The sequence below is a fragment of the Nothobranchius furzeri genome, chromosome 13 (genome assembly GCF_043380555.1).
Source record: "Nothobranchius furzeri strain GRZ-AD chromosome 13, NfurGRZ-RIMD1, whole genome shotgun sequence".
Lineage (NCBI taxonomy): Eukaryota > Metazoa > Chordata > Actinopteri > Cyprinodontiformes > Nothobranchiidae > Nothobranchius > Nothobranchius furzeri.
In genome coordinates this window covers 64,635,347-64,656,151 of record NC_091753.1, presented here as the reverse complement: position 1 = coordinate 64,656,151, position 20,805 = coordinate 64,635,347, and the positions used below count along the sequence as shown (strand labels likewise).

Below are 20,805 nucleotides of genomic sequence, written 5' to 3'. Positions count from 1 at the left end.
ATTTCTGAGTCTTCAGGTTATGTCCATTACATTCTAGTTGTTGTTTTTTTCTTAACTGCTTTCTTGTGACAAGGATACTTTGAGGGGTATTATGCATTTACCTACCTGTGACTTGACATGGCAAAACTGTTATTCTGCACATGAAGGTAAAATGTGCTATTTAAGGCCAATCTAGTGCAGCAATTATTTTCTTATAAAAATAATCTGGGTAATCACGGCCTTGTGAAAAATACCGTTAAAAACGATATGATAAAAAAATTAAACGTGATATGAAAATTTTGCCATACCGCCCAGGCCTAGTTGAGGACACCTAGATTTTAATTATTAAACATCCAAATGAGACGCGCTGAAAGACGTTGATATCACGACCAGAAAAGATGTAGGTTCAACTTTCATTTTGGAACTATTTTTCAACCATGACAAAACATGTCGGTTTGATGTTGTTTCAATGGTCAGTAAATGTCCGAATGTTTGCTGGGAAGAATCAGGGCACATCCATCCATCCATTTTCATCCGCTTATCCGGAGTTGGGTCGTGGGGGCAGAGGCCCAGACTTCCCTCTCCCCAACCACTTGGGCCAGCTCCTCTGGGGGAATCCCAAGGCGTTCCCTGGCCAGGTGAGAGACGTAGTCCCTCCACCTTGTCCCGGGTATACCTTTAGGTCTCCTCCCGGTTGGACGTGCCTGGAAAACCTCACCAGGGAGGCGAGCAGGAGACATCCTGACCAGATGCCCGAGCCACCTCAACTGGCTCCTCTCGATGTGGAGGAGCAGCAGGTCTACTCCGAGTCCCTCCCGAATGACCGAGCTTCTCACCCTATCTCTAAGGGAGAGCCCAGCCACTCTTCAGAGGAAACTCATTTTGGTCGCTTGTATCCGTGATCTCGTTCTTTCGGTCACTACCCAAAGCTTGTGACCATAGGTGAGGGTAGGAACGTAGATCATCTGGTAAATCGAGAGCTTCACCTTCTGACTTAGCTCTCTCTTCACCACGACAGACTGGTACAATGCCCGCATCACTGCAGATGCAGCACCAATCCGCCTATTGATCTCACGCTCCAGCTTTCCCTCACTCGTGAACAAGACCCTGAGATACTTAAACTCCTCCACTTGGGGCAGGACCTCATCCCTGACCCGGAGAAGGCATTCTACCCTTTTCCGAATCAAGACCATGGTTTCAGATTTAGAGGAGCTGATTCTCATCCCAGCTGCTTCACACTCGGCTGCGAACCGTTCCAGCGAAAGCTGAAGATCACATTCTGATGAAGCCAACAGGACCACATCATCTGCAAAAAGCAGAGACCTGATCCTCAGACCACCAAAATGGATGCCTTCCACACCTTGGCTGCGCCTAGAAATCCTGTCCATAAAGGTAATGAACAGAATCGGTGACAAAGGGCAGCCTTCGCAGAATCCAACTCTCACTGGGAACGAGCCCGACTTACTGCCAGCAATGCGGACCAAGCTCTGACACCGGTCATACAGGGACCTAACAGCCCGTATCAGAGGGCCTGGTACCCCATACTCCTGGAGTACCCCCCACAGGGCCTCCCAGGGACGCGGTCAAATGTCTTCTCCAAATCCACGAAACACATGTAGACTGGTTGGGCAAATTCCCACGCACCCTCCAGGATCCCCCTAAGGGTATAGAGCTGGTCCAGTGTTCCACGGCCAGGACGAAAACCACATTGCTCCTCTTGAATCTGAGGTTCAACAATCCGACAGACCCTCCTCTCCAGAAACCCTGAATAGACCTTACCAGGAAGGCTCAGGAGTGAGATCCCCCAGGTGAATTGAGTTGTTTTGCACTTTTACACCAGTAGGCGCCCAACCTGACCCACCTTATTGCGTAAACTGGGCGGTGGCCTGGGATGGTTTCAAAATTACCGGTCTGAATTATTGTTCCAGTCTGCCCCTGCTTCCTGGCGAGGTCATCTGGGCATGTCCAACTGGGAGGAGGCCTAAAGGAAGACACAGGACGTGCTGGATTGTCTTTGTCTTTTTTTTTTTTTTTAGAAAAGTTGGTTTTAAATCAACAAAATGATTTTATAAACTTAAAAAATATAAATGCAAATATAGGCAAATTATAAAATAATAATGTCCTAGAGGAATTTCAGTCTGGTTTTAGGGTGAACCACAGCACCGAGACGGCCCTTCTGAAGATTTTAAATGATTTTAGAGTAAATTATGATAAACAGAAGTTGACAGTGTTGGTTCTACTGGATCTAAGTGCTGCCTTCGATACAGCAGACCACACTATTCTTTTAACTCGTTTAAAACAGATCGGCCTCTCTGGTGCTGTACATAGATGGTTCACATCCTACCTCACAGACAGGACTTTCATGGTGAGTTTGGATACCTGTTCCTCTAGGGTCCATGGGATTACATTGGGTGGGCCCCAGGGTTCAATTTTAGGCTCAGTGCTTTCTAATCAGCCGTCAGCCCCTCTGACCACCACTAACACAGGCAAGTTGGGTGAAGTGTCTTGCCCAAGGACACAACAGCAGGATACCCCTGGCAGGAGCTGGAATCGAACCCATGACCCTCCGATTATGAGGCAACCCGCTCTACCACCTGAGCTACTGCTGCACCAATGGATGCACTTTTTAACTGTATTTTAGACATTGAATCCTGGATGGCAGAGAACTTTCTCCAGCTCAACCAGGACAAAACTGAAGTTTTAGTCATCGGTCCTGAGTCCCAGAGAGAGAAACTTTTACCGAAATTACAATCTCTGTCTTTTAATCCATCTGAACAAGTGAAGAACCTGGGTGTGATTTTTGACTCTGAGCTGACTTTTATCCCACGCATTAAAAATATCACAAAGATAGGTTTTTATCATCTAAAGAACATCGCCAGAGTCCGCCCCATTCTCTCTCGGGCCAATACGAAGATGCTGATGCATGCTTTTATCACCAGTAGGATAGATTACTGCAATGCCCTGCTTTCTAGTCTTCCTAACAAGAGCATCTCAGGCTTACAACTTCTACAAAATTCGGCAGCACGTGTCCTGATGAAGACCAGGAGGCAGGAGCACATGACACCAGTATTAGAATCGTTGCATTGGCTCCCCGTATGTTTCAGGATCCATTTTAATGTTCTTCTAATGGTTTTTAAGTGTCTTAACGGTCTTGGGCCTTCTTATCTATCAGAACTGCTTTTACAATATGAACCCTCACGGCCTCTGCGCTCCTCTGGCAGGCGTCTCCTGGTCATCCCTAAAGTTAGGACACAAACTCACGGCGAGGCGTCCTTCCAGTGTTATGGCCCTCGCCTCTGGAACGAGCTGCCAGAGGACCTCAGGGCCGCAGAGAACGTTCATGTTTTTAAGTCCAGGCTGTAGACCCATCTAATTAGGTTAGCTTTTATCTAAACATTTTCTACAGTTTTATTCCTCGTTTTACATGATTATATTTTATTGCTTGCTTTGCATGTTTTATATGATTATATTTTAGCACAGTTTTATTATTTAATATTATTATTTTATTGTCTATCTGATTTTATTTATTACTTATTTTCTAACTTTTGTCCCTTATATTAGCTCTTTTATTATATTTTTACTCATTTTAATCCAGTGTTTCCTCTGTAGGGGCCCTCTGCCCCGGGAGCGGTGGTCGACTGTAGCTTCCTGGGCGCTCTATAGGTGGGGGTCTATGCTCCCCCTCCACTGAGCGCCCTGACTTAGTGTGGAAGACCTGATGCTGCCGGGGCAGACGGCTCCTCTGATGGCGTTTCCTTGCCTTACCTTACTTGGCTCATCTGGACTCAGCCTAATATAATTTTTACTTGTGTGTGTGTGTGTGTGTGTGTGTGTGTGTGTGTGTGTGTGTGTGTGTGTGTGTGTGTGTGTGTGTGTGTGTGTGTGTGTGTGTGTGCTTGCATACGTCTGTTAATGTTTTTAACCTGTTATGGGAATCTGGGGTCATTTTGTAAAGCACTTTGAGTAGCATTTTCTTTGAAAAGCGCTTTATAAATAAATCTGATTGACTGATTGATTGACATGTCTCTTCGCTGGCCAGGGAACGCCCTGGGATTCCCCCAGGAGAGCTGGCCAAAGTGGCTGGGGAGAGGGACGTCTGAGCCTCTCTTCTCAGGCTGCTGACCCCTTAGACCAGAACTTGGCCCATAGGCCACTGGTAATATATTAACCAGATATGGGTCTATCTGAAAGGTGTTAAAAACATGATACAGTTCCTTTAATGTAGTGTTTCTTTGGTATTCTCTGCTATGTGTTGCTGAAGATTCTGGGATGTCTTTTGACTAATTACTTGGAACCTAACCAAACCAATTAATTGTGGCAGGGGGTGTATCCATAGATTAGACTGTCCACCATGAGTGCATCAAACGTAGTGCAGCTATAAGCATTAGGCAGAGGTGGAAAGTAACGAATTACATTTACTCACGTTACTGTAATTGAGTAGCTTTTTTGCATATTTATACTTTTTAAGTTGTTTTTAAAAGCTGTACTTTTACTTTTACTTGAGTAAGTTTTTAAAAAAGAATTGTAATTCGCTACATTTTAAATCATATCCGTTACTGAGTAAAAATAAATTGTAGGCTTAATAAATAAAAAATATTACGTGTAGGAGCGTCGGAACAGAAAGAGACACCTGCATGAGCGTCACGTCCAAACCGTGGGGGGTGTGTGGGTGTACACTTTTGCTCAAAGACATCGGTTCAGTCGATCAACTCGCTGTTTACCTCCTCTCTCCCTCCTCTCCTGTGGGTTGGAACCCGCACCTTCGCACACCGGTGTGACGTCATCAGAATTCTGCTCGGTTCGGTAGCCGGACTCGGTTCCGTGTTTGAAATGTGTTTCTTTACTGCTCCACGCGGCAGCGGCAAAATTACGTTTAGCGCTCATAACAAGCGGATTATCAGCGCTCTGCTCATAAAACAGAAGACCTGCAGGCCTCTGTGAGTTAAAACATCCTGATACTGTTCAGGTGTAAACATTGTGCTCCATCCCTGTGTTTGAACTCGGAAGTTGCTCCTTGATAACACAGATATGTGATGATTTAGCTTGTTTCTTTATTTTACTCCAGAATAAGAGATTAAATTATTACTAAAGCAGTTCAGTGTAGTTAAATTAGTCATTCAAATTATTCTAACATGCTGCAGTGTGTGTGGGCGCGCGCATGTGTGTGTGTGTGTGTGTGTGTTACACATATAGAATTGCATGAGACAGCGTGGCTTCATCAAATCCATGCATCTTATATCTTGGCTGCAGTAATGGCTCAGGAAAAGGAAAATAACTTCTATTTTATAAATAATGACGTCTTAATAGTGTCTACGATAATGTTTTATCTCATCTTTGGTCTGGGAGGTGAAACATATCATGATGCAAACCTTTTAAAACATGTTAAAGTGTTACAAGAGGAGATAAATGCATGAATTTAAAGTTCATGTTTGGAGGCTCACGCTGGTGAGGAGACACCGTTAGTTCTAGTAACACCTGGGCTCCCAAGGCCTGTTCTGACAGGATGGATGTTACGGGACCCTTAAGGATTCCAGTTGGATGATTGGAGGATTATTTAGGAGGATTGGAATGATTTCAGTGGTGAAGGGTTAAATGAGTGAGTGAACCCACCACCAAGGATGAACTCTGCTAGCTTTAAAAATCAGCTGCTCTAAATAAGCATGAAGGTCAGAGAGGAGCTCTAGGAAGGACATGGATAAAGGAACTGTAATGCAGAGGTAAAGTAGGGCAGGGCCAACGTTAGCAGCTGTCATACGGTCCATCTGAAATATTTGACTTTCATTTAGCTTGTTATGTGACAGGTTAGAGCACAGTCTCATGTTAGAGTTTTGTCATGAAAACATTGAGATACCTCACACACTGATGGCATCTTAAAATTAACTTTTTTGTTTTTTTCAAAATAAAGAATAATTTTAATCACAATTGAAACTTACCATCCTAGAAAAACCTCGTCCAATCAATGTGAACGTCCTGTTCTCGTGATTGGATAGAAATCCCTCCTTCAAGCTGTGTGTGTTTGAGTGTGTGTGTGTGTGTGTGTGTGTGTGTGTGTGTGTGTGTGTGCGCGCGCGCACACGAGCGAATTGTGAACTGGCGTTGTGATTTAGCACAACTTAGATGTAGCCATCCTTACGCTGAAAAAAATGTAACTAAGTAACTTTTACTTTGAGTACATTTTGTTTACGATACTTTTTACTTTTAATTGAGTAAAAATTTAGGCAAGTACTTTTACTTGCAATTGAGTAAAAAATTATCAAAGTATTGGTACTCGTACTTAAGTAGGAAATTTTAGCAGTCTTTCCACCTCTGGCATTAGGGAGGAAACAAAGCTCCATACTGGCACAGTTTGAAGAATAGTTCTGGTGAAGCCGCTACAACCCACAGCTCTGATGGTCATATTTTAGCTGAATCCAAGCTCTGAACTGTAGAATTATCCCAAAACAAGTCATTCTTCTCAGAAGGGAAGCTGTTGATTGCCGTGGTTCATTTGTAGACATGAATATAGCAGATTTACATGTCAGCCACTTTCTAGAAAATCTACGACCATTTGATGGTGTTGCAGGTGTGATTTCCACCGATAACATAACCAGTTTGTACTGGTTTTGTCCAGATTTTGCTTGACATTGTCACCATCTTTCTATGTGTGTGAGAAAAAAACACATTTGAAAAAGCGTAACTTTCATTCTGCACTTCTGGGCTCTCTTTGAAATTCAGTGTTGTGACCTTGTGTATAATCGAGGGAGACTGCAATAATTAACACTGTCAGAGAGGTTTTTGTGAGCTTGTTAGTTTGATTCACTTTTCATCTGTTAATTAGTTTATATCTAAAAATGTTTTACATATTTCTATGAAATTTTGCAGAAATCGGGGCCTCAAGCTTAAAAGAACTGATGAGATTTGGGTGGGAATAGCCCCCAAAAGACACAAATAAATGTACTATTTCTGGGCAAAATGTAACTCTTTCTGATGGCAAAAAAAAGTGAATTGTTTGTTTATTGGTTATTTAGCAGTAATGAATATTTTCATTGCCATATCTTATCTAGACTGTCTTTTTTTTCTGGTTCTTCCTGCAAAAGTAATGGACAGTCGCAGTGAGACTGTTTATAAAACCTCATAAAACCTCTGCTTGGATTAAAGCTGTTATGGCAAATTTACAAACAAGCAGGTTTTGAACGCAAACATGGTGATGGAACACTTACCCCTTGCCTTCAGTATCTTTCCTGGATCCACATCCACCGGAACCAGAAACCCACATTGCCAGAGGAAACAAGATAGCGCTAAACACCAATCACCATTTTCTAGGTCCAAACGTCTTTTGTTGTCCCTAACTTCAAAAGGTGTTTTTCTTTATGGGACTCTGGTAGTTAGTCCTAAATTTGAAGAGGTGGCAATCAGCTGTTTCTCCATCTCTGATAGCTGCGGCTACATTGTAGCTCATCACCAGTGTGTGAATGTGTGTGTGATTGGATGAATGATACACTGTAGTGTAAATCACTTTGGAGTCTTCTGTGTGGGTCATTTATCATCATTTGTCATTTATCATATAATTGAGCAAAGAACCTCTCACACCAGTGGTGTTCTGCTGCTAAATACGTGAGTGTGTAATGAGTGGAAGACCCAGGGAAGCATGGACGTAATTTTCACTTTAGAAGTGGGGGGGACACGGGGGTGGGGGGTATCTTTACAGTATGCTCTAATGGGAAACAGGCTTCAACACAAACAGTTGTTTTCTGCTTGGTCCTAGAGCTCAACCAGTGTCAATTTAATATAAAGTAATATTGCTTTTGGATGGTAAAACTCGCAGGGGTCAAAACTTGACTTTGGAAAAAGTGGGGGGGACATGTCCCCCCTGTCCCCCCCCAAAATTACGTCCATGCAGGGAAGTGCAATGGTTTAGTGAGACTGAATGTTCCAACATGTTGTTCTAATGACACAGGAACATAATCCCGACACAAAAGATGCACCCCCTTGTGCCTGGCTGCACTGCCCACCCTCTATGTTAACCAATGGGACATTGTCTGGATAAAAATCCAGACATGTCCAATCCTGGAACTTCAGGGCCACCGTCCAGAGGCCTTAAGGACTCCGTAGAGGAAGGATAGATTAGTTCCCAGTTGGGATGGGTACCTTTGACATCTGAATCGATTCGGTACTAATTCCCGGTACCTAGGAATCAATACCGGTACTTAACGGTACCAATTTTCGATACTTTTGAGTGTTAAATATTTTTTATTCTCTTTTATAATTAAATATATATTTTTCTCAATATATAACCATATTTGATATATATCACGATAAATAACATACAACTGTTTGTATTTTAACATCGTACTTGTAGTTTTATAAGCTGATAATTAAACTGAAGCAAACATCTTTACTGTGAACTAAATTTACTGTGTATCTTCGTTCCTTTTGCCGTCCTTTTTCATTTGATTTTTCCTACTGGGAAGTTAGAATTTCCGAGGAGAAAGCGAACGCACCATTAGCTGATAACAATGGTGGCAATGGAAGCTAACATACCAAGCTAACGTTATCTTAAACAGTTTATTTAGCTGCTGGAGCAGATTAAAACGATGATGCCTCACACTTAGATCGTTGTCGCTGGTTTCCTCTTCACCCAATCACCCGTCGCATTTAGTAAAGTGAAGCCAAACTTTAGAGCACGTTCATGTTCCTCTAGTCGGAAATTCGGAGTTCTGAGTAGAAAGTGAACGCACCATTAGCGAAACGGAAGCTAACATATCAAGTTAACATTATCTTAAACATTTTATTTACCTACCGGAGCAGATTAAGATGAGGATGTCTCACTTAGATCGTTGTCGCTGTTTTCATCATCACCCAGTTACCCATCACATTTAGTGAAGTGGACCCAAGCTTTAGCGTGTGTTCTTTCTACCATGCTGCTCTGTTTACAACTGGCTCACAGCGACCGACGTAACGCTCTTGCGCATGCACAGCTGTCTAGGCAAGTTCTCGTTATGAAGGACGGGTACCGAAACGAGGCACCGTTTCAAATGACATGAATCGGTGCTCAGTTGGTACTATGGAATTTGGTCGGTACCTTAAAAAGTACAGAATTCGGTACCCATCGCTAGTTCCCAGGCAGAAGCATCAGATGGAGAAAATCAAACCCCCCACACTGGAGAATAGTCAACGGTACTCCAAGCAGGAAGTAATCATTCCAAACAGGCAATAATAATTCCACTTAGCAAGAAGCAGGTGAGCAGGAAACAGACCAGACCCCCATGGTCTGCAGCGATTCGTAGAGGCCCAGGAAATCCAGGAAACCATAGCAGGAAATCCATAGAACGTCCAGAATCAGGCAATGATGCAGAGACGATATCCCAGGATGCGAGGACATCTAGCAAAACTCAGGAGAGGAGCAGAGCACACACGCAGGGCACTTGAATGTAGCCACACATAGATTGCATCTGATGTAAAACAACAAATAAAAAGAAACCTAGCACTATGTGTATGTGCTGTGTGGAGCATATTATGTGAACAGAGTCCAGGTGAAAGACATGGATGCAGTAAACTAGGTGTACTGGAAAAGCGTTGCAAAAAGAACAAAATTAACAAAACCCTATAATATATGTAAGGGACAATTAAAGCTTTTGTGCAAAAATGTTATCGTGTGTTCAGACCTGCAGAATCTCCTGGCTTGTTGGAAGATAGAATTTAAAATCCACCTTAGAGAATGGAATCATGTCTGTAGATGACCGGTGGCATGTAGGTCAATATGTAGGTGAAAACTGACTATTTCTGGACTTGACACAACTAACCCCCCATCGCAGTGTTGGAAACAGCAGGCTTGGATCTGACCCAGCACTGGATTACCCAGGCTGGGTTTTATTCTGGCACAGCCATGTGTTTAGAAAGGAAGTATCACAAATTTGCCTCAGATAATTTTTTTTTTCTTGCGTCAATAAAAACTTATTTTCTTGACTAAAAATGAGGTTGGAATTACGTTCACGGTGTAAAAAAACAGCAGAAGTTTTTGTGAAACTTCCAAAAGCACAGAAGAAGAATGTGTGCAGGATCAGGACTCGACACCTTGTTTGCTTCTTTGTGGATCAGCAGCATCACATCTTTTGCGCGTAAAACTCAGTCTGCCTCCTTCTAAGCCCAAGCCAAGTCGTTCAAACTAATAACGAGAAAAAAGATCACAATTTTCACAAATATGCAATCACCGTGGAGCTCTGATGCTTCATCAGTCAGTTGTTTCTTTAGTTGTAAATTAGCAGAAAAATACTTGAAATACTGCTAGCTGCACTATTTTTGGCTCTGCATCATAGTACTGTTAGTGTGTGTGTGTGTGTGTGTGTGTGTGTCCGTCCCGTATCTACAGTCTGTATAGCTGAGTGACCTTGATGTCAGCACTCAGCAGGAAGACACAAGAGAGGAGTGATTAACTGCAGTGTGAAAAGGAAGATGGAGAGAAGTGTGAAGAATAATGAAATGAATTAAGAAAACAGAAACAGGGGAAGTGTGAACGTTAAACAGGGAAAGACACACCAGAAACAAAGTGAAAGAGACGTGTTGCAGGAGAATGAGAAGCCAAATAAACTGTGGAGGAAATTGGGTGGGGTGACGGAGTGACTCACCACTCATCTGTTGTTTTTTTTCTTTTCCTTCTTCTTCCCCCTGCAGGCAATCTGGAGGTGCAGTCATCAAGAACAGGTAGGGGGGAGAGTGGAGAGAGTGGGGGAGGACAAAAGCAAGAATATTACACTGAAATCTAATCAAACTCAAATAAAAACAGAACGGAAATGTGCTTTAACTGTACAGCATGTGTGCGCGAGTGTGTGTTCTTGTACATACTACATACTGAGGACCATTTAGACCATTTTTCTAAGTGAGGACATCTTTTTGGTTCTCACCTTTTTTAGAAGCTTACTATACCAGTTAGAGGTATGGTGTGTGTTTTAGATAAGGTTATGGTTGGAGTTGGGGCATGGGCTAGGCATAACACAGTCACAAAAATGAATGGAAGTCAATGGATGGCCCTCAGTATGATAGAAAGACAGACGAGTGTTTTGTGTGTGTGTGTGTGTGTGTGTGTGTGTGTGTGTGTGTGTGTGTGTGTGTGTGTGTGTGTGTGTGTGTGTGTGTGTGTGTGTGTGTGTGTGTGTGTGTGTGTGTGTGTGTGTAGACATGCTATGGAGATGCACAGCAGATATACGTCCTTCAAGCCTTCCTGAAAGTCAGCCTGTGACTTAGATGCAGAGACTTGGATTTCTCTGCTGTTTCTGTTCTGGTCTTAACCTGTGTCCCCCCCACCCCCCACCCCCCAAAAAAACCCAACAACACACACACAGTCTTGGGGAGGAGTTTTACAGGGAGGCCATCGAACACTGCCGCAGCTACAACGCCCGCCTGTGTGCAGAGCGATCCATGCGACTCCCCTTCCTGGACTCTCAGACCGGCGTGGCCCAGAGCAACTGTTACATCTGGATGGAGAAAAACCACCGTGGACCAGGTGTGTGTGTGTGTGTGTGTGTGTGTGTGTGTGTGTGTGTTGTGCTTGCCAGCTGTTGTGCTACTAAAACTCAGCTCTCCAGTCGTTTGCCTCCCAGCTTTCCTCTGTCTCCTGCTTGTTTCAGTTTTACTCATTCCTCCATTTTTCCTGCCATCCCTTTCTCAGACTTCCAACCCCCTCCTCATACCCCCATATGTTGTTTTTGTCCCCCAAAGGGTGTTTCCCGAATGTTTGTCTTCTTTTTAGTAACACGAGTGTGTTTTGGCAGTGATTCAGACACCCCTGTAGGCGATGATACGCCGCTGGCTCCAAGCACACCACAGAGATTCCACCTGTGTGTGTGTGTTTGTAGGCTGGCTGGTATCTGTTACTGTTCAGTTTCTTCACCGTTAGGCAAACTTGAATCTTGGATTTTCAAACCAGGATTCCAGGTTCATCCACTCTTGGTAAGGGTTTGGTGCATAAGCACAGCATCTCCTGAACTTCCGATTTATTTTTGTTGCTTTGGAAAAAAGAAACAAGAATACATCAAAGCGTGCAGCTCGGTCTGGAAGCAGCACTTTCAAATTTCTGTTTTCTGTCTAATTCTCAGTTAGTTGAGACATTAAAATGTTGGTTTCTTAAATTGGATTGTATAGTAGAACATTGATCTAAGTTCTAACCTTTTTCTTTACATTCTGACCAGTTTAAAACATGAACAAACCAGTTCCAATGAATCAAAGCCAAAAGTAGCGATGCCTGCCTGTAAAGCTGTGAATAGCTGAGAAGGATTGAAATAACAAGTCTGCGTGTGCTTCAGGTCATGCTCCCGGTCAGCTGTACACGTATCCTGCTCGATGCTGGAGGAAGAAGAGACGGCTAAACATCCTGGAGGACCCTCGGCTTCTACCTATTGAGTTTAACATAGGTTAGTATGAGACAAGATGGAGCGTTGCTCAGTGCTTAATTTGTAAATCAAACGTTCCCGGAAAGCAAATACTGATGTCAAACCAATGTTCACTTGTTTTTATTTGACTATGTTTCTGTCCTGTCTGTTTATTATCTTCCTGCATCTCCTCTCAGTCCTAAAGAAAAACTGCTACCTGGGTTCATATATATTCACCTCATGAGTTACCTTTGAACTGCAGTTCTAAAAGATCTACCGACCGCAAATATAGCGCTGCGCGCTAACCGCACCGGTGCGGTAAAATCACCGGAGGACAAAACAGGTGATGCGCTCCGCTCCACAGCAGTAAAACACATCAGGTATAAATAAAAGACAGAAAACATAACAGGAAATGAGCCGGCATGAACGATCGCGTGTTAACTTTGTTTTTGAGGTGGCGACACCTGATTTGATAATATTACTGTGGCCGTGCTCAGGACGCATCTGTCTGGATCAGAGCTCTGCGCCTCTCAGCTCTAAATGATCCCAGCAGAGTCCACATGAATAATGTATTATAAGTAGAACCAGAATCGTTTTTGGGCTCCCCCTGGGTGTGTTGAGGGCTTCCAGGAGCTCCCTTTAGCTCACCTGTAATTTGGACCCTGCGTATAGCACAAGTTGGTCACATGAGTTGTCGATCCTAGCAGACAGTTGCCGGATTGGTCCTTTGAAAATAAGATGGTTCCCAGATCTTGTTCCGGCAAGATCCGGCTCAAATTAAGCCCTGGCATTGCTATTATGGTGTTTCACATTGTGGGGACATTTTGATGGTCCTCACAATAAGTACCCTAATACTTGGTTTTAGAGGTATGGTGTAAAGTTTTATAAGTGGTTACTTTTAATAAATTGTTAATTGAACATAAAGGTATTCAATAAAATATAATAGTCAATAAAATGTAATTATCTATGTTATTGAGCCTTTGATATTTAATTACTATGAAACTAGGTACTTTGGGTATTGCCAGGGAAACAACACTTCATAATAATTTGACCCAGAGGCAAAAATATAGTTGATAAAAATGTTATTTCTTTTAGTAATGATAATGAATGGTGAATGATTATAAACGGTGATTCGAAGTGATATAAACTGAGACAATGAATAAACTCTGATGTAACATAAAACGGCCTGTATTTGATACAGCGCCTTCTAGAGTCCTGGAACCCCCCAAGGCGCTTTACAACACAATCAGTCATTCACCCATTCACACACGTGACCTTGTATGTTATTAAGAGCTTAAGTGAGTGACTCAGAAAGGTGTGTCTGTGTTTATAAAATAAGTCTGGCTGCTTGTTTAAGGTGGTTTAACAAGTCATCAAAGTAATCTTAACCCATCCAACTCCAGTGCAGAGGTACAGTACCCGTAAGTATGGACAGTCTCCTTGGTAAGCCAAGAGTTTACTTCTGGATGTTGCGGTCCGTATTCCCCTGAATATGTGACATAACTGATAATAAATCATTATTAAATCATCAAGTAGACTCATTTGGTGTGTTTAAGATCTGAAATAAGGCTCATAAACAGTTACGTTGATTCATTCATTAATGTGAAGCAGTCAAGACATTATTAAATCACTTTAGATAAAACGTTCATTGTCTGATGAAGCTGTCGGTGCTAACAGCTAATGAGTCTCATCCCTCTGGAGGACTTCTGTCCTGCTCTTCTCTACAGAATCGTCTGAATTTAGACACATCAGAGGGTATCCAGCAGGAACGGCCTTCCAGAGGAGATTTACCCACAAGGCTTTGGGAATATTCAGCAAGTGGCCTTGGGACTCGTCCATGGATGCGATATTTGATGAATAGATGTTGTTATGGGAGAGTTTTGGGTTTTTGTAGGACAGAGCTTGGAGTGTTTTCTTCATGTTGTCAGAAAAGTTGTGTCTGAAATGGCAGTTTGTATTTATGTGAAATGGCCTGTATTTGTACAGCGCCTTCTCACCCCAAAATTCCACTATCTCCGCTCCGGCCCCGCTTTCTTCCTTCTTCAGCCTTCAGAGAGTACAGACGCTTTTTTCTCAGCTCCCTTATCGGCTTCCCCAAGGCTCTTGTCCTGTCTGCCTACAGAGCACTTCTCTACATTTCTCCTGAAACCACTACTCTCTTTTTGGAAATATGGACTTAATTAATTGGTCATTCAACGTGATTGACAAAATTTTCTCTACGATGAGAACGGAGAAGGGGGCTCCCACCTGTCCCGAGGGGACATTCGCATCGGGATATGCACTCGATTCTTGGGAGGTCTGGCGACTCGTGTGCCTCTCTCAGCTGTCCATCGAGGACGTGGAAGATTTGTGGATATTCGGCCTGATGATCACTGGATTTCTTCTGATTGGAGTGGGAGGATATCTGGTTTTATGGAAATTTGGGAAGACGGGAGCGATTGGAGTGCGACCCGTACCCACGGAATGTGCCGCTCGTGCGGTGACCTCACAGACTGGGACGTTACTCGAGGTGAACCGTAAGCTGGACAATGTCCTTGCGGCGTTGCCTGTGTTAGTGCGCAAGATGGATTTGATCTCGGAGAGGGTCGCCGGACGATGCGGGGATGTGGAATGTAAAATTGGCTTCACTGGTGGACATGAATGACCACTTAGAGACTACAAGACGGAGGGGAAGATTATCTCTGTCTACCCTAAACAAAGTTATGTTTATCCTTATCTGACGCCATAGCAGCCTCTCAAGGCTGCCTCAACACACCCCCAAAAAAGGAGGAATGCCGACAGATGCTGTGTCCCGACCTTCACCCTCTCCCTTCAGGCTATATCTGCAGGGACCTCAATGTGCTCTCTGATCCTTATCTCTCCCTCCCACCTGTTGTTCTGCAGCTGGTCGATGCGCCGCAGTGGCAGCTCCCATTGGAGGCTTCAGGATCCCGCCCACCCCCACCTCCCCATTGGACTCTGATGTTGTACACGTGCTGTCTGTGCTTCCATGTCGGGTGTCTTTTTGCATTGGAGTGCTACACCCTGCTGGTGTAACCCTGTTAATGCCTTTTTTTTCCCCTCCCTGAACTTTCCTCATGTAACACCCTTTTCATCTAACTATTAAGGTAGCGCGACTCATGTTGCGAATGACCGCAGTCACCAATTCTTGTTATGTGTCTTACCCACGTATGTCTGATCTTTGAATTGTGTGTGCTGAAACTGAATTTCATTTCTCTGTATGTCCTGCACATGTGGAGAATATGACAATAAATGACTCTTGACTCTTGACTCTTGACTCTTGGCTTTCCGCTGCCGCTCGCTTCTGAACTCAATTTTTACTGGTACCCGCTCTACATCAGCTCCGCTCCGGTGCGGAGACCTGAGGTGCGCAAACGGGCATGTGCGGGATTTTCGAGATCTTGCGATACAGTCCGAGCAATAAATGCGGAAGTTAGATCCAAACGGCCGTTGTGTCGGAGAAGCATCGAAATGAACGGTTTAATCTGCCCATCATTTGTGTTGAGAGATCAGCAGTGTTTGGATCAACAAAAGGGTGGCTACTCTGATAGTAGAAACTGTATTTATGGCTTATTTTTGTGCATTTAAAGTTCAACCGCCATTGAAAGTTATTAAAAGTTGTTAAACCTGTGCATATGAAACAAAAAACGCCTTTTGTTAATCGATTTATTGTGAAATAACGGAAGTTGTGTTTGCTCCCTTTCCTGTTGGACGGTTGTGATTTCTGTCCGTTGACTGCGGAGGTGCTCCGGCGTCCGGCAAAAATAGAATCAATCCTATTTGTGCCAGATGGCGGAATGGTGGGCGGCGCACTGCGCCGCACGGCTGCAGTAGTGGAACAGCTCTGATTGACTACAACGGGACCGTTTTTGCTGCGGATTTCATGCCGGAGCGGAGCGGAGATAGTGGAATTTTGGGGTAAGGGTTCTACAACCCCCCAAGATGCTTCACAACACAATCAGTCATCCACACACATTCACACGCTGGTGGGGATGAGCTACGATGTAGCCACAGCTGCCCTGGGGCACACTGACAGAGGCGAGGTTGCCGAGCACTGACGCCACCAGTCCCTCAGACCACCACCAGCAGACAAGGTGTGTTAAGTGTCTTGCCCAAGGACACAACAGCAGCATTCTCTGGTAAGAACCTGCTGTCAGGTTATCTTTGTCTGCTGACCTGAAACTTTCATGTGTGACAATAAAGCAAAACAGGAAAATATTTTCAGAAGGAAACACCTTCTAACAGCAGTAGATACTGTATGATTAGAGTTTAGTTCAAAGGAAATTCCTCTGAGATCTTACTCAGAAAAAAGAGATGTTTTGGAATGCTACATATAACACGATAAAACCATCTAAAATGTAACTAAATTTATTAGTTAAAGACTGAAATAAAGAAACATTTATTTAATTCCAACCAGATTTCATTTGATATAAAAATAAACCCTAATTGTAAGGATTAGAACTTAGCCAGAAAAGTTAGTTCATCACTACGTCGCAATTTGCAACATTAAAAATTACCCAATAAAATAATCTAAAATCTGACTAAATATATTAGTTAAAGACAGAAGTAAAAAAAGAAGGAGTCAATTCCACCTATTTTATCTAATTAACAAATAGAACCTAATTATAATGAGTAGTACTTACCCAAAAATACTAGTTCAGCACTGCTGGATTACCAAATTTATTTAATTAACAAATTGAACAATTGTATCTGTTGGCCAGAGTATCTGTGTACAGTTCTGTGCAGCCCGGTGTTGGAAAGCCACCACCGGGCTTTCCAACTCTCACGCATTGAGCGTGAGACACACGCATTTGACCCTCTTCACACACTCTCACATCACACTTCCAATACGTTAAAGCATCACCCCACCTCCACCGCTCACGGTTGTCGGACGAGAGCGAAGAATGCAAGTTTAGTTCAACTTTTGTAAAACAAAATATGCTAGATTAGTATTACTTTTGGCTGAATAAATAGTTTTTACACACCTATTCATATGGCAGTATAGCTCAGAAGGTAGAGCAGGTGGTTCTGTAGACAGAAGGTTGTAGGATTGATCCCAGCTGTGCCAGGTGAAAGTTAGTTAGACTTTAATTAATTTCAATAAACCTTTGTCGGCTGTGCTGAAGAGAAAGATACAGAACCAAATTATTTAATTAATTAGCTGCATGTTCTCCTGTCCTCTGTCCTCCAGGCCACACACACACACACACACACACACAAGGGACTGTCTCAGCTGTTATTTTCGTTAAGGAGTGTGCACGTACAGCATGCGTGCCTCGTGCACGAGCCTACTATTGAAGCTGCCGTTACGCTTTTGGCCTGAGGGGCAATTGCGAGCATAAAAATTCAAAACTCCGTAAAGTCCCTTTAAATAATAATACAATAAGAGTATTTGCATTTAACTACTTTTTTCAAGTATTTTTTAGATGTGTAATTTGAATAAGATTTTCTTAACTCATTCATTTCCAGCCATTTCCTGATCGGTAAAGCCCTTTGCTGCCAGCGTTTCTCACCGTTTTCACTGTTTTTTTAAGAGTGACAGAACGTTGCACGCTAGGATGATGTCGACGCCAAAACAACCAAAACAAAGCGGAGACTCACCTCTTACATCAGGAGGAATCCGCGCGTTTCGAGCGTTACCCGTTCTTTTATAATCCGTTGTTGAATTGTGATCGGCAGAAGCTTTTCCGGTTCACGCCTCACCTTTTTTACGAGAACGGCCCAAAACGATCTCCTAACACATGAATTTTCTGCTTCCTGATCACGTGACGTGTGACGCATATGGATGAAGATCGGCTTTAGAGCTGGGATGTTTGTTCTCATGGTGCGGGGGCTCGTCCGACAACCACACAGTAAAAAAAAAGCAAATGACGACTTTAGTCGACTTTAGTCGTCGTTTGCAGTGAATGAGTTAAAAGTTGTGGTTAGAATTTACATTAACTGAGTGCAAATTATTACACTTATATTTTTGGTTAAATTTTAACAGTTTCTTTTTACAGTGTAGAAACTGTCTGTCCCTGTGCTGACGCTGAGTATTTTACTGACATGCACCTGGAGAAAATTTCTTATCTGATACCAACATGCAGAAGATCATTTCTCCAACCAATTGTTAGCATTGGTCTCCTCAGGTGTTCGGCTCTCTTTCAGACTACGAGGCTTCTCTAAAGAAAGACGGCGGAATCCCAGACGGTCCTGTGTTGGAGTCGCTGCTCGCTGGTGAAACCATCGATAAGAAGGTGGAAACCAAGGAAGAGGAGTCAATGAGTGAATGTCAGGTGAGTATTCTCCATGTGGGTCTGGAAGGTTCCTCCTGAATCCAGGTCTGCATATGTGTGGGATTTCCTTTACTACAGAAATTTCTCTTATTTAAAATGAAAGGTTGCTAATACGAATTTAAATAAAGATCGTTTGTGTTTGTGGAGTGTTTGCAGTAACTAGAAGCTTTTCTTCTGAACTCATCTAACTGATTAGCACTTGAGCGAGTAGCGCTTGCGGTGGCCCTAAGAGAGCTTAGGGCATCTAATCCGGGGCTTCTCTCATCTCCAGGCCAGCTCTGCTCTCCGGCTCATTAGGAGACAGACATATTGAGCTACACTTATCACATTTCCTTTACATTTTACAAGAGAAAGCCAGGCCTTTTCCCTCCTCATCAACAAAAACAAAAGGACTCCTCAGCTGATTTTACACACAAGAGTCAGTTTATTCATCTCAAAGAGCCCGGAATGGGCGGAGAACATTAGGACACATGAGAGTCCAATAAAAGATGCTATTAAGTTCAGTTATAGGAAGCACTGGAACTGGTTAACTTGACCCAAAATAGGATAGATGTGCCTCTGGAGATTGATTTTTATGGAGCTGCTGAGAGCACTCGAGCTTTGTAAAACAGACATTCTGAATATAACACCCTTTAACTGAGAATAGAAGTGAGTTTAAAAAACAGAAGTACATTTGGCTGTTCTGTGGATGTCTCGTATCATCACATATAGTGGTCTTCTGCTAATCTGAGTTTGGGTCACAAGGGGGCGAGGAAGCCCAGACTGTCCTGTCCTGTGTGTCCTGGGTCAAAGGGACGTGCCTGAAGCACCTCCAGGAAACATCTACCCACACAACCTCCTCTGGAAATGGAGGAGCAGCAGCTCTCCAGAACCTCCCCCGATGCCCGAGCTCCTCACCCCTTCAGGGGAAGCTCATTTTGGTGGCTGGTATGATCATGGTGGACAAACACTTCTGTTCCTTCAGTCATTAGCCAAAGCTCATGAGCAGAGCTGATGATTTTGACCAAGAGCAACCTGTAAATGGAGATCTTCCCTCTCTGGCTCAGCTCCATCTTCACCAGTCCAGACCAGGCTAGCCGCCCTGATCCTCCCATCCATCAGAAGGCCATTTCCATAAACTGCATTAGGAGTTTCACTTTCACTGATGGGTCTCTGATTTTAGGTTGTTAGAGTAAAATAAACAAAAAAAGGACCTTTTCCATTTTTAAACCTTGTTTCCTGTGTTTGACCTTCCAGGGACTAAATTCTCATACACGCAGGAGTAAATACACGTTTTTAGATAACACCGAATTTAGAAAACTTCTACCAAACTTTACTTTATTCAACTGTCTTAAGTGGAGGAGAGGCTCCAGCTTTTAACTTAATGACATTTACCCTGAATCTTCATTAGAGATGCAAAAGGCCCAGAGTAGAAATAAACTTCTGTCTCCTGAAAAAGATCCAGGGTGTTTAAATTCTGGGTTCTGTGGCTTAAAAAGGTTCTAAGAAGGGGCTGCATGACAATCTTTTAAAAGTCGACAGTGAATTAATGAAAATCGAGTCTACTTCGACTAGTCATTGATGACGTCATACGCTTGAAGCGGCTAAAACTGACGATGGATGACCAAGCGATTTTTTCCGACGCATGGGGTGGGGGGTGGGGGAGGGGGCTTCAGCCCTCTCCCCCCTCCCCCTGCGCAGCGGCCGCAAACTCACTGATGCGCCTGCAGCCTCTCAGAGTTCCTGCTGCTCTAAACATTAAAATAATTATTTCATTTTCTGTTCCTCACTTCTGATTACCTTCAATGGTGTCTGTTTGTTGCAACCACCAGGTACAAAAACTAACTTGTTTTTATTTGACTATTTTTCTGTCCTGTCTGTTTATTATCTTCCTGCATCTCCTCTCAATCCTAAATAGAAACTGCTACCTGGGTTCATTTATATTCACCTTATGAGTTACCTTTGAACTGCAGTTCTAAAAGATCTACCGACCGCAAAAACAGCGGAGTGCTCGCCGGCCACATCAGTTAGGTGCGTCACCGGAGGACAAAACAGGTGATGCGCCCCGCTCCACAGCAGCGAAAGGCATCAGGCACAAATAAAAGAATAAAAGACAGAAAACATAAAAGGAAATGAGCCGACATGAACGATCGCGTGTTAAATTAGTTTTTGAGGTGGCGACACCTGATTTGATAATGTTACTGTGGCCGTGCTCAGGACGCAGGTGT

General features: G+C 43.4%; 1 protein-coding gene across 1 annotated transcript in view; it reads left to right on the top strand.

The window, feature by feature from the left end:
- Positions 1-20,805, top strand: part of dpf1 (double PHD fingers 1) — a gene marked incomplete in the record, with an annotated part of 99,832 nt that overhangs the window by 55,810 nt on the left and 23,217 nt on the right. Inside the window, 4 exon segments of the mRNA XM_070543774.1 lie at positions 10,630-10,659; positions 11,298-11,458; positions 12,258-12,365; positions 18,471-18,598. Of these exon segments, the coding sequence (XP_070399875.1) occupies positions 10,630-10,659; positions 11,298-11,458; positions 12,258-12,365; positions 18,471-18,598 (427 nt within the window).